At 48.0% G+C, this 15,771-nt stretch overlaps 2 protein-coding genes across 3 annotated transcripts in view; both read left to right on the forward strand.

The window, feature by feature from the left end:
* Nucleotides 1-4,644, forward strand: part of eif4h (eukaryotic translation initiation factor 4h) — a 7,275-nt gene extending 2,631 nt beyond the window's left edge. Inside the window, exons 3-8 of one of the 2 annotated variants that reach the window (XM_056611395.1) lie at nt 485-549; nt 634-727; nt 1,512-1,601; nt 2,068-2,226; nt 3,231-3,346; nt 3,939-4,644. In XM_056611395.1, the coding sequence (XP_056467370.1) occupies nt 485-549; nt 634-727; nt 1,512-1,601; nt 2,068-2,226; nt 3,231-3,346; nt 3,939-3,950 (536 nt within the window). In that variant the 3' untranslated portion in view covers nt 3,951-4,644. The remainder of the gene's footprint in view (nt 1-484; nt 550-633; nt 728-1,511; nt 1,602-2,067; nt 2,227-3,230; nt 3,347-3,938) is intronic. The other variant, XM_056611396.1, reaches the window with a different exon arrangement.
* Nucleotides 4,645-4,941: 297 nt separating this feature from the next.
* On the forward strand, nt 4,942-15,284 carry rffl (ring finger and FYVE-like domain containing E3 ubiquitin protein ligase). The gene is made up of 8 exons (XM_056611393.1): nt 4,942-6,067; nt 7,404-7,581; nt 9,059-9,256; nt 9,776-10,117; nt 10,254-10,304; nt 11,517-11,727; nt 12,152-12,346; nt 12,585-15,284. The coding sequence occupies exons 2-7, from the start codon at nt 7,408-7,410 to the stop codon at nt 12,334-12,336; spliced, it is 1,161 nt and encodes a 386-aa protein (XP_056467368.1). The 5' UTR covers nt 4,942-6,067; nt 7,404-7,407; the 3' UTR covers nt 12,337-12,346; nt 12,585-15,284.
* The last annotated feature ends 487 nt before the right edge of the window (nt 15,285-15,771 follow it).

Here is a 15,771-nt window from a genome sequence, read left to right on the forward strand (position 1 = left end):
TTATCATCTTATAAAAGTGTATTTGGTTCTGTTATATAATGGCTACTTATGTATATCTGTACTTTAAAAGCCAATTCCTTAAAGCATTTTTTTTTAAATCCCATATCTTCCTCTGCGACTATAAGCAGCACACCCAGACCTTTAGTTACTTCCTTGTAAGGAGAGTTGGTAGGTTAGCTAGTTGATATGTTGAGCCCAAACCAGCTAAACTACCCTGGCGCTGTCCAGCGATAAGCAGACGTTATCAGTGACACTAATTGTTACTGGCTGTGTGTATAGTTGTATAATAAAGTCCTGCTTACATAAATGATCACTGGTTATAGTTATAAAAAATATCGTACGGTTGATGGACTCTTAAAGTCACGAACAAACACACTTCCCACTTGATTCACAAACTAACACACACTTGCATACAAACACACATACACACTTTCCACACACGCGCATGCTATTTGGAGTCTGATTGTGTGTATGCGTGTTGCAGGTTTTTGTTACGTGGAGTTTGAGGACTTGGAGTCACTGAAGGAAGCCCTTGCATATGATGGAGCGGTGAGTGTCTCTAGGCATATAATTAAGGCTATTATTCAAGTACATATGATGCCCTCACTGACCTTTAACCTTTGACTCTTGCAGCTCCTGGAAGACAGGTCGCTCAGGGTGGACATTGCCGAGGGCCGGAGGCAGGAGAGAGGAGCCGGCGGCTTTGGCTTCAGGAAAGACGACAGAGGTGAGATCTAATTGGCTAGCTAACAAGCAGCTAGCAGCCTTTCTACCAGCTGGCAGTCATCCTCTAGCTAGGGGCTAGGCAGCCTCTAGCTAGGGGCTAGGCAGCCTCTAGCTAGGGGCCAGGCAGCCTCTAGCTAGGGGCCAGGCAGCCTCTAGCTAGGGGCCAGGCAGCCTCTAGCTAGGGGCCAGGCAGCCTCTAGCTAGGGGCTAGGCAGCACCCAGCCTGTCGATAACGGCCCCTTTCCAGCAGCTACAACCCTGCTACTAATAGCCGCTAGCATCCTCTCAGCTAGTGGTCTCTTGCTAGCAGCTAGAGGCCTTTAACTAACCCTTGTTTTTCTTCTTCAGCTTGTCTATCCGTTCAGTAATGGCTACTATGAAGTCTAACTGCACACCTTCATCTTCACCTCATCTTCACTCCACCTTCCCCTCAGCTCCCCTTCCCACCCCTTGTAGTATTGTAGTGCCTACACACCGTGGTGGAGGTGCTATGGTCAGCTGAAGCCTTCTGTAATGTAGGGCCTACACTCCCGGCGTAGGGCTGGTATGGTGCTGTGAAAGAATGCATGAGCTCTTCTAACCTAACCCTGGCTCTCTTTTCAGCCCTCTCCCCTTAACCTCCGTATATATAGTGCTCGTGGTTTGCTTGTTTTCTTCTTCTTTCTTCATCTCCCCGCCTCGTCTCTCCCCCCCCCCCCCCCCCCCGCCCGCTGCGTTTCCCCTCCTTCTCTCCCTCCTCTGCGTCTCTCCTCCCCGATCTGTTTAACTAAAGCTATTCCCTGCAGGAGGAGGAGGAGGAGGCGGAGGAGGAGGAGGTGGAGGCTCACGAGGACCGCCGAGAGGAGGCCGGGACGACTTTGAGAACTCAGGAGGAGGTGCGGTCAGGGCGGGGCAACAGCAGCTATTGGCCGTTCAGGGTCCAATAGGACACCTGGCTTGGGCCACTCAAAACGAAGCTGTATAGACAGTGTTATCATCGGGTGGTTGTAGGGGTCCCTCAGTGTGCCTAATGGATTGGTAGTGAATGAGTTCATGAGGCTTGCAGCGGAGCGGCGGTCTCTGTCCTGCATCCCGTCTGGAGCCACGCCGGGACGGGAGGAGTTGCCACACGTTCTGCAGGCTCCCCCCCCTCATCACCCCCCTCACCCCATGACATCATCATTCTACAGGAGCCGTCCAGGGTTCTCGCTGAACAAGGGTTCAGACGGCTAACGTGTGTGTGTGTGTGTGTGTGTGTGTGTGTGTGTGTGTGTGTGTGTGTGTGTGTGTGTGTGTGTGTGTGTGTGTGTGTGTGTGTGTGTGTGTGTGTGTGTGTGTGTGTGTGTGTGTGTATGTGTGTAGGCTTTAGAGAGGACAACTTCATGGGGGAGCGTGGTCGAGGAGCCGGTGGCCCCGGTGACCGGAGGGGAGGAGCAGCACCCGGTGGGGGCATGGGTCGCTTTAGAGACGGACCTCCTCGCGGAGGACCCCCAACAGACGACTTCAGAGAACCTTCAGACGGTGAGAGACGACACACGCACACACAAAATAAATATATATATATATAGCGCTGTTGGTGTAAAGGCTCAGTTATGGTTCCACGTCCTAGCAATGACAACGCAGAGATGCTTCGACGCAGTCCTGAACCTGTTTTGGAGCTGCGTCGGGTTTTAGTGAGCGGACCAATCCCAGCCCTTGCTGCTGCGTAGTCTCGGTGTAAGGATGCAATTATTGGGAGGCGTGCGTCAGGCCCTTGCGGTGGAAGCGAGAAGGGTCGGCAAGGACGTAATGGGTCCGTGAACCCCCTAGCATTGCGTCAACGTGGAACCATAACTGAGGCCCCGTCCAAACGGAGCCGTTTTTTTTTTTTTAGTGGAACCGCATAACCACCCTCGGAGGTGGTTTCAAATCTATCCGGACCTCTGCGGTTTCGTGTTAGGATTCGTGTGGACGCCTGAAACGCAAACGATGACGTCATTAGCCCCCCCACCAGCTGGGGGACGTCAGAGTTGCGTTGAATTTATTTATTATTTTATTTGTATTTTTTTTGTAGCTTAAAATAAAGCCCCTTGAGGAATTTAAGTACGAACTGTACATTAACAAGTAATGCTCAATTTTAAAAGGTTGAATCTCCTCGTGACTGAATGTTTGTGTACAGCGCGTAGGCTGTATGCGCGCAGGCTTGATGCGCTCCACTTTTTTTTCGGTGGAGAACCAGCGCCTTGAATATTTACTACAGCCTTTCCCCAGCTCGATGCGGTTTCGCAATGACTCCGACTTTACGGAGATAATCCGTGAACCGCATAAAACGAAACCGGATCTTTTTCGCACGTTCCGGCTCCGTGTGGACGGGGCCTGAGCCTTCAGGGACATTAGCACACTGCAGCAGTGTGGCGCGGTCACGTGACGATTCCGGCGCCGGGCTGTGGTTTGCCTGTTGCTGTGTCCCCAGCATGCAGACCACATGTCTGTGTTGTGTGTTTTGTTTGTGTCGTGTATTAAAGTGTCTTGTTGTGTGTCCACAGAGGAGCGTGCTCAGAGGCCCCGCCTCCAGCTGAAGCCGCGCACCGTGGCTGGCCCGCTGAACCAGGTGGCCAACCCCCACTCAGCCATCTTCGGCGGGGCCAAGCCCAGAGAGGAGGTAACCGCCCAAGAGAAGGCGTAGGGAGAGAGACTGGCTGGGGGAGAGAAAGGGGGGAGGACCTATGTTAGCATGGCAACTAGAACCTTCGGTCAACCATGAAGCCTTCTTCTCGTTGCCCTCGGCTAAATATTCGCACGCACACATAGACACTCTCTTTTCCAACAACACACCAGCTTCTGAATGCATGCTCACAGCTACCTGTGTGCTCTGAGTGTCTGGGTCACATCAGGGGGTTCAATAGGACTGCCCTACAGTCAGACCTACAGCTGGTCTGACTGTTTCCTACTGGTGTAGCCTGGGTGAAAGGATGTTGGTTAGTCAGCAGCCTTTAGGGGGAGGGTCATGATGTAAAGCATGTTGTGATTGGTGTGTCGCTCTGGGCTCCGCCTAGGGCGTGGGTGCATGGGGTGCATGATGTGCTCCATTTGCCTAATCAACAATGTCATATCTTGGGTTACTTGTCATTCATGGAACTTTGAGCCCACTTGTCGTTGTTGTGACTTATTAAAGCTGTAGGATGTTGACTGCAGAGCTGCCGTGTCCAATGTGCTGGCTTTTTCTAACTCTGGCCTTGCTTGTGCTTCCTTAGGCTGACGAATAACCTTCATTATTCTGGAAGCAAGCCCGGATCCACTTCTCCACAACAAAAATCTTTCAAAGAGTCCACTCCCCCCCCCCCCCCCTTCCCCCCCACTCCCTCCACCCCCCCCCCCCTTAAAAAGAGAGCTGGCTGGCTCGGTCAGCCATTGGTTCCCCTCCTCCATGTGGCTTTATTCCAAGCAGCTGATTGGTTAAAGCTGCTGTAGGGGGTGGGTCTTCAGCGAGGCCCTGCCCAGAGTTACCAGCTCCTGTTTGAAAGATTTTTGAGCTCGGGTGTCCTGGCTTCCTGGAATAATGTGGTGTCACTGTGAGGGCGCCTAGCAGCAGCCACCACAGGCACACCTCTCTCCACCAACAGATGCTCCGCTGGCCTCACTAACGACCAGCATCACGCTCCCCCATAGACCAACTCTAGATGCTTTCTGAACATTTTGTGTGTTGCAAGAACCATTTTTATTTGACGTTTTACTGGAAACGAGATTGGGAACGTGAAACCTTTTCTTACTGTACTATAGAAAGAACAGCTGTTTTTATTATTTTGGGTTAAGTTGTTTCCTACACGGTTTATGGCAATAAAAATGTACCATCTGACATTATTAAGAATGTGTTTACATTTTGGGAAGCGTTGACATTGTATGAAGTTTCCTTCAAAATGAAGCGGAAGTCGAGAATAAAGTTTTTCTGTACATCAGTTTGACTGCACCGCCCCATGACCTGGTTTAAAGCTATTCTGTTAAGTAATGTTAAAAACATGTTCAGGCATCATGGCGGAGGAAGCCATCTCTGAGAAGGCTCAACCACGGGTACAGGACGTGACTTATTTACACGCATACACATAACACGCATACGTACGCTCCAGTACCTGTTCCTCAGCCCGCTACTTTCAGTTCGTGGTGGGCGGGGGGTGGATTTTGACCTCATAGCTACTCCATTTAATTTTCTATATTAGTATTATTGCTATTATTTCTTGTATGGACACATGAAGTCTACAATAGATGATCAAATGTGTCTAGATTTCTCACTCTAATGTACATCTTGTGATGTTTGGTTTAAATGTAGTCTGAACCCCCCCCCCAAAGCATACTGAGTGGTAATAGCTATATGAGGTCCTTATTATCCATCCGTCATTCTCATTCTTAATGAACTAGTGTAATTAAGCATTTACATTTTTCTTAATTATGACATGCAGATTATCATTGTGTTGGTTCACAAGCAAAAGGATTGAGGGTCTAGGAGAGAAAGAATCTCCATTTACTCTGATTCAGAAGAGCTCTGGTTGGTAAACTGTATATATTTAACTATTATAGTCCGACTAGTTCTATGGGTATCGATATACTTACGTTAACAGTTGTCTTGGTAACTTGTATATTATTATATAGTTCATGACTAATGTAGGAAGGCTGTAAGGTGAATATCGTAGCTAGTTATAGATAATTGTTGATACCTATTTTAACTATTATAGGTAGGTGACTAGTCTAAAATTAATTAAGTTAACTAGTCCCAACTAAGTAACTATCGAGGTTACTAGTTATATAGTTCTAGATGAATATACATATCCGTATATAGAGGCATCTAGAAAACTCTTAGTAACTATAGGTGAACTACAGGTAACTGATCCAGGTCCGGGAAGTAAATCTAGGTAACTATAGGGGAACTATAAGTTACTGCCCCTAGGTCAGGACTCAGGAGGATACTCTAGATAACAGTTTCTAGGTCACTAGCTGGGAAGCTACATCTAACTGTCGCTGGGTTAGTGAACCACTAGCTAGTGAACTACAGGTTACTGACGATAGCTCAGGAGGGGAACTAGTAAGGGAACCACGGGCGACTAGGTAATCAAGGCTGCTTGTGTCAACCGCCAGGGGGAAGGTCCACGGGAGGAGGAGGAGTCTCGTCCAGGAGTCTCTTCCTGGTTGAACCTAACAACAGAGATGTCGCTTTTTAAAAAGTTTGATTAACTTTAATCCGCTGTCGTTTAAAATACATATAGTTTACATCATTATATGTACGGAACTAGTTTATGAAGTTTCGTTGACTAGTCGAGTAAGGTTAACTTTCGACCACCGGTTGAAGAAGAGGCTGACGAGCTTCCAGTCCGACTTGTTGTCGTCTCTTCAGGTAAGACTACTGCTTTTAACTTCTCTTATCGTGTATTTATACCACAGTACCAATTGTTATACTCTGATCACTTTTGAGCTTTTAATACCCCTTGACACATAATGTCGAACTTTGTTTAACTTTCACTTTCTCATAATGTTGTACTTTATTATCCAAACCATTCATCATCATTTACATTCAAATCTAAAAAATCATTACGTTATAGTACTTCTCCCATCTAGGTGTACTATGTGACCTGTCTACCTAATAAATGACCTATCAATTCATTTTAAATACTACATCCAATCTATCTGTACTATGTTATCTTCTCCCCCTATAATGTGCATTTAAATATAAATACATCTATAAATAGAACTCCCATTTAGCTCTATGTTACCTGTCCACCTATAATGTAAATTTAAATATAAATACATCTAGAAATACTACTCCCATTTAGCCTTACTATGTTATCTGTCCAAACTGCAGTTGGTTAAAACTAAATTGACCATTTCCACACTTGCATCCCTACATTTCCATGGACTTGGTATTATTTCCATGTGCTTTATATTCAGTGAATGGCTAGAGTTCTTAAAGGGAAGATACAGTGACATATATTTTGATCTGGACAGTTGGTCTGAACTCCTAGCATTACGAGACACGTTGACATTATTCCTGAGAAGTCATTTAGACACTCCTCTTTCTGAGTATTAGTATTGTCTTCTGTGTATGTTTATACTGTCTTGTATATAGTGGTCAACTGTTAGGTATTCACTAACTCTTTTTGCTTAAACAGGACCTCTGCAGATTAACACAGTATTACTGAGCGTACTCCCCTATTGCAGCAGCCCAGAAAGTACTCACCTGGTACCACATTGCTATTCTAGTACTGCAGTACTGACAGTAATCCCGTAGTACCATATTACTGACCTAGTACCACAGTACTGAGACAGTACCACATTAATGCTGACAAAGTGTACTCACCTAGTACCACAGTACTCGCCTAGTACCGCAGTACTCACCAAGTACCGCAATACTCCCCTAGTAAGGAACTTACAAGGTACCACAGTTCTAACTCACGTTTTTTGTACGTGTCGTAGCGATGACACAGTTCTAACATCGTGCCACAGGTAGCCGGTCGGATATAGGATGTCACTTGGCTAATGCTTTAAATTAATCATTAGTCCGCAGCCTCTCACTCACTCACAAATAATGTTAGCACCTATTCATAGTAATTGTCCTTATTTTCTACAGTCTATGTTAGGACACATATTATCCGCATGCAGTATGTGTGTCACTATTATTTAGGAGTAAGACATTTATAATAGTGATAGTGTGTGTGTGTGTGTGTGTGTGTTAGACCCATGTGGTCGTGCTGCAGCTGGTTGTGTGTGGACGACGTCCCGTCGGAGGAGCCGGCGCGCAGGGGGCACTGCCAGCAGGCCTACACCAACTCTGGCTACAGCAGCCAGCCCTCGGCCAATCAGCAGCCCCGCTGTAAGGCCTGTGGTGATGGGTTCCACACCCTTGCCCGCAAGGTAACCATGGACACCACTGACCCTGACTTGTTAACATTCATGCATTAACCAACCCTATAGTCAACCCTCTATTACAGCTTAGTAGTTAATCATGCATTAACCAACCCTATAGTCAACCGTCTGTTACCGACTGGCAGGAGACTTTCAAAATTTCAAAATTCACCGAATTACCGGAGTCCTTTCCACTCTGACTGGAGTTGGCAGACTGGGTGAAGGGAACCAGTGTAGCTCGGCTGGCTGGGTGGTGTGAGTGGGAGGGGCCTAGGAGGGTTGAAAGTAATATTCTTGTAAACAAAGACAGCGGTACGGGCTGCCCAGCATTCTTTATATGCCGAAATGATCAGTTACAGGATGTGATTTCTATTGATGGCTAAATGTCAGTTGAAATGTTCAACATTGCAACTTGAATTACGTATTGACAAATAAATATCCGGGTCTCAGAACTAGGCTAACAGCTAGTTATCCCATTAATGTAGAACATTATCTACACATCACAGATACTGGTGATGTGTAGGGACATTGAACTGGTTGAAGCAATCTCAATACCTTGGACAAGTTTACTATACTGCTATTTGGCTACGGGCTCTTTGACACTTCCCCATTATTCACCGAGTAACCTTTATACTTTTCTACCACCCAGTAACATCACTGGCCAATGTATCACTGAAACCATATCTAGTAGGGCTGGGACAAAATAACAATACGGCGATATATCGTCGCCCTTCTTCGTGCGACACAAGAACCGATAAACTGGTGCCAAATCTTGATTTTTCTTAATACTTGTAGATACCTGTTTGATACCTGTCTGTCTGTCTCTCGAACTGTGTGTCCGTCTCTCTCTAACTGTGTGTCTTTCTCTCTCTAACTGTGTGTCTATGTCTCTCTCTGCCTGTGTCGGTCTCTCTCTAACTGTGTGTCTGTCTCTCTCTCACTGTGTGTCTATCTCTCTCTAACTGTGTGTGTCTGTCTCTCTCTCACTGTGTGTCTATCTCTCTCTAACTGTGTGTGTCTGTCTCTCTCTCACTGTGCGTCTATCTCTCTCTAACTGTGTGTGTCTGTCTCTCTCTCACTGTGTGTCTATCACTCTCTCTAACTGTGTGTCTGTCTCTCTCTCACTGTGTGTCGATCACTCTCTCTAACTGTGTGTGTCTGTCTCTCTCTCACTGTGTGTCTATCTCTCTCTAACTGTGTGTCTGTCTCTCTCACTGTGTGTCTATCTCTCTCTAACTGTGTGTGTCTGTCTCTCTCTCACTGTGTGTCTGTCTCTCTCTCACTGTGTGTCTATCACTCTCTCTAACTGTGTGTGTCTGTCCCTCTCTCACTGTGTGTCTGTCTCTCTCTCACTGTGTGTCTGTCTCTCTCTCACTGTGTGTCTGTCTCTCTCTCACTGTGTGTCTGTCTCTCTCTCACTGTGTGTCTGTCTCTCTCTCACTGTGCGTCTATGCCTCTCTCCCGTTGTGCCTCCTTCTCTCCCCAGCATGTGTGTGTTGACTGTAAGAAGGACTACTGCAGCAGCTGCTCCGCCGAGGCAGATCCCAGGCCCCGCCTCTGTCACACCTGCCAGCGTTTCTACGGTAACCTGCTGGAGCCGGCTGAACTAATGAAGCTGAAGGTGAAGGACCTCCGAGACTACCTCCACCTGCACGAAGTCCCCACCCAGCTCTGCAGAGAGAAGGTACCACAGTAATACTACATACATGCATATATATATATATAGTAATACTGCAGTACATAGCGTCAGCCTGCCTCCACCCGGCTATGGGTGGAGAGGCTTGATAACTAGAAGAGAGGTTTGATGACTACAAGAGAGGCTTGATATCTACAGGAGAGGCTGTATAACTAGAGGAGAGGCTGTATAACTAGAGGAGAGGCTGTATAACTAGAGGAGAGGCTTGATGACTAGAGGAGAGGCTTGATAGCTAGAGGAGAGGCTTGATAACTAGAGGAGAGGCTTGATGACTAGAGGAGAGGCTTGATGACTAGAGGAGAGGCTTGATGACTAGAGGAGAGGCTTGATGACTAGAGGAGAGGCTTGATGACTAGAGTAGAGGCTTGATGACTAAAGGAGAGGCTTGAGGACTAAAGGAGAGGCTGTATATCTACAGGCGAGGCTTGGTAACTCTTGAGGACGTAGCGTGGTCAGACGGCGTGGCGGTGTTTCTGAAGCGAGGACGCCTGTGTTGTGGTTCTCTAGGAGGAGCTGGTGGAGTTGGTCTTAGGTCAGCAGACCCCGTCACCCGGTAGCACCAGCCCGCTCACGTCCAGCTTCGAGCTGCCCCCCTTCCCCCCGGACCAACACACTACACCCACACACACGGCGCCCTCAGACTCTGCACACACAACGCACACAGACGTGACGACGCACGCACACGCACACACGGAGCCCGCCCATGCAGCAGCCCCGCCCTCGGCACACACCGCCTCTACGGAAACATTCCCCACCGAGACGTTACCCGTCCACACGGACCCCGCAGCGGCCCCAACCCCTACAGATACTGCACCCGGTGGGACGGCCCCCCCACAGGGGACCGACGAGGTGAGGACCCCTGTTGTACGGCACATGTGTTGTCCAGCCAGCGTGTTTGATTGAACTGCATTGATCCAAGCATTGTGTTTGTGTGTGTGTGTGTGTGTGTGTGTGTGTGTGTGTGTGTGTGTGTGTGTGTGTGGAGGTGGAGGTGGAGGTTTCTGACTCTGAGAGCCTCACTGGGCCGCAGTTGGAGGTACACACAAATACACACGCGCACAGACACCTTTGACGTACGCAGACATCGTCTAGAGTAGACGATATGCTAGAGCTCTGGAATAGAGCTCTACACCAGAGCCCTATGCCAGAGCCCTAGGCTAGAGCTCTACCCCAGAGCCCTGTTCTAGAGCTCTACATTAGAGATCTTCACTAGAGCTCTAGTGTAGAGCTCTAGCCCAGAGCCCTGTGCTAGAGCTCTAGTGTAGAGCTCTAGAACAGGGCTCTGGGCTAGAGCTCCACGCTGGACCCCTACACCAGAGCTCTAGCCCAGAGCCCTGTGCTAGAGCTCTAGTGTAGAGCTCTAGAACAGGGCTCTGGGCTAGAGCTTCACGCTGGACCCCTACACCAGAGCTCTAGCCCAGAACCCTGTGCTAGAGGTCTACACTATAGCACTAAACTAGAGCTTTTCACTAGAGCTCTACACTAGAGCTGTAGCCCAGAGCCCTGTGCTAGAGCTCTACATTAGAGATCTTCACTAGAGCTCTAGTGTAGAGCTCTAGCCCAGAGCCCTGTGCTAGAGCTCTAGTGTAGAGCTCTAGAACAGGGCTCTGGGCTAGAGCTCCACGCTGGACCCCTACACCAGAGCTCTAGCCCAGAGCCCTGTGCTAGAGCTCTAGTGTAGAGCTCTAGAACAGGGCTCTGGGCTAGAGCTTCACGCTGGACCCCTACACCAGAGCTCTAGCCCAGAACCCTGTGCTAGAGCTCTACACTAGAGGTCTACACTATAGCACTAAACTAGAGCTTTTCACTAGAGCTCTACACTAGAGCTGTAGCCCAGAGCCCTGTGCTAGAGCTCTACACTAGAGCTCTTCACTAGAGCCCTACACTAGAGCCCTACAATAGAGCCCTTCACTAGAGCCCTGTGCTAGAGCTCTTCACTAGAGCTCTACACTAGAGCTCTTCACTAGAGCCCTACACTAGAGCCCTACAATAGAGCCCTTCACTAGAGCTCTGCACTAGAGCTCTAGTGTAGAGCCCTACACTAGAGCTCTTCACTAGAGCTCTTCACTAGAGCCCTACACTAGAGCCCTTCACTAGAGCTCTAGTGTAGTGCACTAGCATAGCACTAGAGCTCTTCACTAGAGCTCTTCACTAGAGCCCTACACTAGAGCTCTTCATTCGAGCTCTACGCTGGAGTTCTCCACCTGCCCCCTGGTGTATATCCATTCAGCTGTGTGTCTCCCTGCAGTGGTCGGACTCTGAGGAGGTGGCGGTCCCGGGGCGCAGGGCCTCCCTCTCCGACCTGTCCTCGCTGGAGGACATCGAGCAGCTGAGCGTCCGCCAGCTCAAGGAGATCCTGGCCCGCAACTTTGTCAACTACAAAGGATGCTGCGAAAAGTGGGAGCTGATGGAGAGAGTGACCCGGCTCTACCAGAACGACCTGGAGCTGCATAACCAGGGTCAGTAGGCTGCTTAGTGACTCACCTGGACCTCCAACCTTAACATATTTATTTGTCATATTGTGTGTGTGTTTGTGTGTGTGTGTGTGTGTGTGTGTGTGTGTGTGTGTGTGTGTGTGTGTGTGTGTGTGTGTGTGTGTGTGTGTGTGTGTGTGTGTGTGTGTGTGTGTGTGTGTGTGTGTGTGTGTGTGTGTGTGTGTGTGTGTGCGCGTGTTTTTTTCTGTGTTTTAAAGGGATACGCTGAGATATTGATAAATAGTTTTACCCAGATTCTGAGAAGTTGTTTAATTCCGAGTTTGCTGGGGTAGGTGTGTGTGTGTGTGTGCGTGTGCGTGTGTTTCCCCTGTAATGGTTGAAGCAGCAGCAGAGGACATCCTGTGTGTATTATATTGTGTATATCATACTTTCATATTGTGTGTCCCAGGCCTGGGGGATTCCACTGCAGCGGGTGAGGACCTTCTGTGCAGGGTGTGCATGGACTCTCCCATCGACTGCGTCCTGCTGGAGTGCGGCCACATGGTCACGTGCACTAAGTGTGGAAAGAGGATGTCGGAGTGTCCCATCTGTCGGCAGTATGTGGTCCGGGCCGTGCACGTGTTCCGTTCCTGAGGCAATAAAGGTACACACACAATATATGATTGTGTCTGCTTTATTAAACACGCACGCACGCACGCACGCACTCACACTATGTTATCTGCTGGGTTGACCACATAGACACACACTATATATTCTCCCTGCTTTACAACACAGCCTATACATCTGATATATCTAATGTATGTCTTGGTTTCAACAGGACTGTGTTCCATCCCATAATGATCTGAAGTATCTATTGTGTTCTTATATCTTGGCTTCAACAGAACAAGACCAGGACTTACTGTGAAGAACGGTTCAGTTTTTTTACCTAGGGACTTTTAGAGTCCGTCCCATGTCCAAGGAAACTAGACCCAAACCTGAAGGATCCTAAGATAGTGTCCTTGATAGTGGACTCCCCCCTCCTGATTCTTACAATGTTGAGATTTTCTTAAGCTTTGGTCCTGAATGACCTCAAGACACTTTGAATTATGTGCTGAAAGCATACGGCATTAACTACAAAACACAATTAAACAATAGTTTCTCTGTAATAACGTCACGCCCTCTCTGGCCCAGAAGGGGCGGGTCTTATCCTGCTGCTTGGGAATGCAGCCATGTTGGCTTGTGGGTGAGTAGTTCTGGGGTGTTTTTTTTTTAAATATATTTCAATTAACTCTTTCATCTTTTAAACCAAAGAGCTCTTTAATGCAGGGCATTCTGTTCACATTTAAAATAAAAACGTTTCTATATTGTTTTGTCCCATCTTATATTATGTGTTTGTGACGTATACTGCTACCGATAGCGATTAGCCAAGATAACCCTGGGCCTCAAAAGGCCACTCAACCAATCACATGGTCTCTCCAGGTCAGGTCTCTGTCTGCAACCAATCAAATGGTCTGTCTAGGTCAGGTGTTTGTCTGCCACCAATCACACTGTCTCAGGGAGGGGAGGGTCGGATTCCTCTTTCATTAAGATGTATATCATTTAATATTATGATGGGTTGTACCGTACGGTATCAGTGCTAAAACGATCCTCACGCTCTAATGATGACGTCTACAGTCTCTAATGATGTAAATTCTTGTTGACTGACGTCTTCAACTGTATAATAATCTCATCTAGCATCTACTGACGTCTTCCACTGTCCCTAATGTCATCTATGCCCCTAATGAGGTCATCTACTTTTTTCTAATGATGTCATCTAGTATTTCTAATGATGCCATGTACTGTCCCTAATGATGTCATCTACTGCCCATAATGATGACATCTACTGTCCCTAATGATGCCATCTACTGTCCCTGATGATGTCATCTACTGTCCCTGATGATGCCGTCTACTGTCCCTGATGATGTCGTCTACTGTCCCTGATGATGTCGTCTACTGTCCCTGATGATGTCGTCTACTGTCCCTGATGTCATCTACTGTCCCTGATGATGTCATCTACTGTCCCTAATGATGTCATCTACTGTCCCTAATGATGTCATTACTGTCCCTAATGATGTCATCTCTGGTCCCTAATAATACATTGTTTTTGTGTAGTGCTTTTCTCACACTCAAAGTGCTTAACAGAGGATACAATGATTTACATTTACATTTAGGGCAAGTAGCAGACGCTTTTATCCAAAGCGACCTACAGTAAGTACATTTGCCATAAGAAGTGACTACTAACAATCGCTAGGCTAACCCATTCCCCTTATACAGCAGTGATAACAGCTTCTGCAGATGCTACACAATTAAGTACTATGAATAAGTACAACGTACAATAAGTGCCAGGACGTACAACATACAATGGTTGGTGGAAGGGACTGGATGGCTATGCAGTGTCTTGGTGAACTCTGAACAGGTGAGCTTTGAGTCTTTTGCGAAAGCTGGTGAGCGACTCTGCGATCCTGACATTGGCAGGGAGCTCGGTCCACCACTGAGGTCCCAAAACAGAAGAGTTGTGACTTCGCTGATCTACCTTTTCTTGCTCTAAGCGATGGCGGTACCAGACGTCCAGCTGAGGTAGTTGAGCGGAGGGATCGAGCTGGGGTGTGTGGCTTGACCAAATCATTGAGGTAGGCAGTAGGCAAGGTTGAGTACAAGGCACGCTGCAGAGTTCTAGATACGCTGCAAAGGTTTAATCGTAGAGGCAGGGAGTCCAACCAGGAGCGAGTTGCAGTAGTTAAGGTGGGAGATGACCATCGCTTGGAATAGCAGCTGAGCTGCTTCCCTTGTGAGGAAGGGCCGGATTCCGCGGATGTTGTAAAGTGCAAATCTGCAGAATCGGGCCACCGCGGTGATGTTTGCTGTGCAGCACAACTGATAGTCCAGTTCCACACGAGGTTTCTGGCAGTTGGAGAGGGAGATAAAGTGATGTTCTCAACAGTGACCAGTAAGTCCATGTGTGGGCAATCTTTCCCTGGCATTAGGAGGAGCTCAGTCTTGTTGAGGTTAAGGCCTCAGGTGGTGGGCAGTTCTCCAAGTGCTGATGTCTGCCAGACATATGCGTAGACATGCGTAGCAGTGATAGGAAAAGCTGTTTAATGTAATTACAGAGCCCAGAGATCTGGTATAGACGGAGAACAGAAGGGGCCCCAGTACAGAGCCTTGAGGGACACCATTGTCAAGCGGGCAAGGTTTGGACAAGGAGCCATTCCATGGTACCTGATAGCTGCGATTCGTTGGGTAGGATGTGAACTAGGAAAGGGCAGATTCAGCAATGCAAAGTTCAGGGAGAGTGGCAAGGAGGATCTGGTGGGTCACTGTGTCAAATGCTGCAGACAGGTCATGGAGAATGAGAACCGATGAGAGGGACGAGGCTCTGGCAGCAGGGAGGGACTCACCGCGAGGAGAGCCGTCATCTTGGAGTGTACCTTCTTGAAGCCTGACTAGTGAGGGTCAAGCAGGTTGTTAGATGAGAGATAGGAAGACAGATGGTTAGCCATGGCACGTCTCAGTGTTTTAGAGAGGAAAGAAAGAAGAGATACCAGTCTGTAGTTCTGGATATCGGTGGTGGAAAGGGTCGGTTTTTTGAGGAGAGGCTTTATTCTGGAACGTCTTGAAAGACGCTGAAACAATGCCTGAAGTGAGGGAGGAGTTGATAAGCGCGGTGAGAATTGGCAGGATGTCGCTCGAGACGGCCTGGAGGAGTGAGGAAGGGATAGGGTCAAGGGGGCAGGTGGTGGCATGGTTAGCCTTAACTATTCTTTTGACTTCTTCGGAGGTGAGAGGGATAAATTGGGTAAAAACATGTGGGGATGGGAGAAGGGGGGATGGTGGCAGGGATAGAAGAGGAGCTAATGTCCTTCACCTTCTGGGTAAAGTAGGTAACTAAGTCATCAGCAGTGAGGCAGGAAGGAGGAGGGGTGAGGATGGAAGAGAACATGGAAAACAGTTTCCTGTGGTTTGAGGCGGAGAAGTTGATTTTGGTCCAGTAGAAGGCAGATTTGGCTGTTGACACAGTGGAGGTGAAATCTGAGAGAAGGTGAAGATAGT

This window comes from Gadus chalcogrammus, chromosome 16, assembly GCF_026213295.1.
Source record: "Gadus chalcogrammus isolate NIFS_2021 chromosome 16, NIFS_Gcha_1.0, whole genome shotgun sequence".
Taxonomy (NCBI): domain Eukaryota; kingdom Metazoa; phylum Chordata; class Actinopteri; order Gadiformes; family Gadidae; genus Gadus; species Gadus chalcogrammus.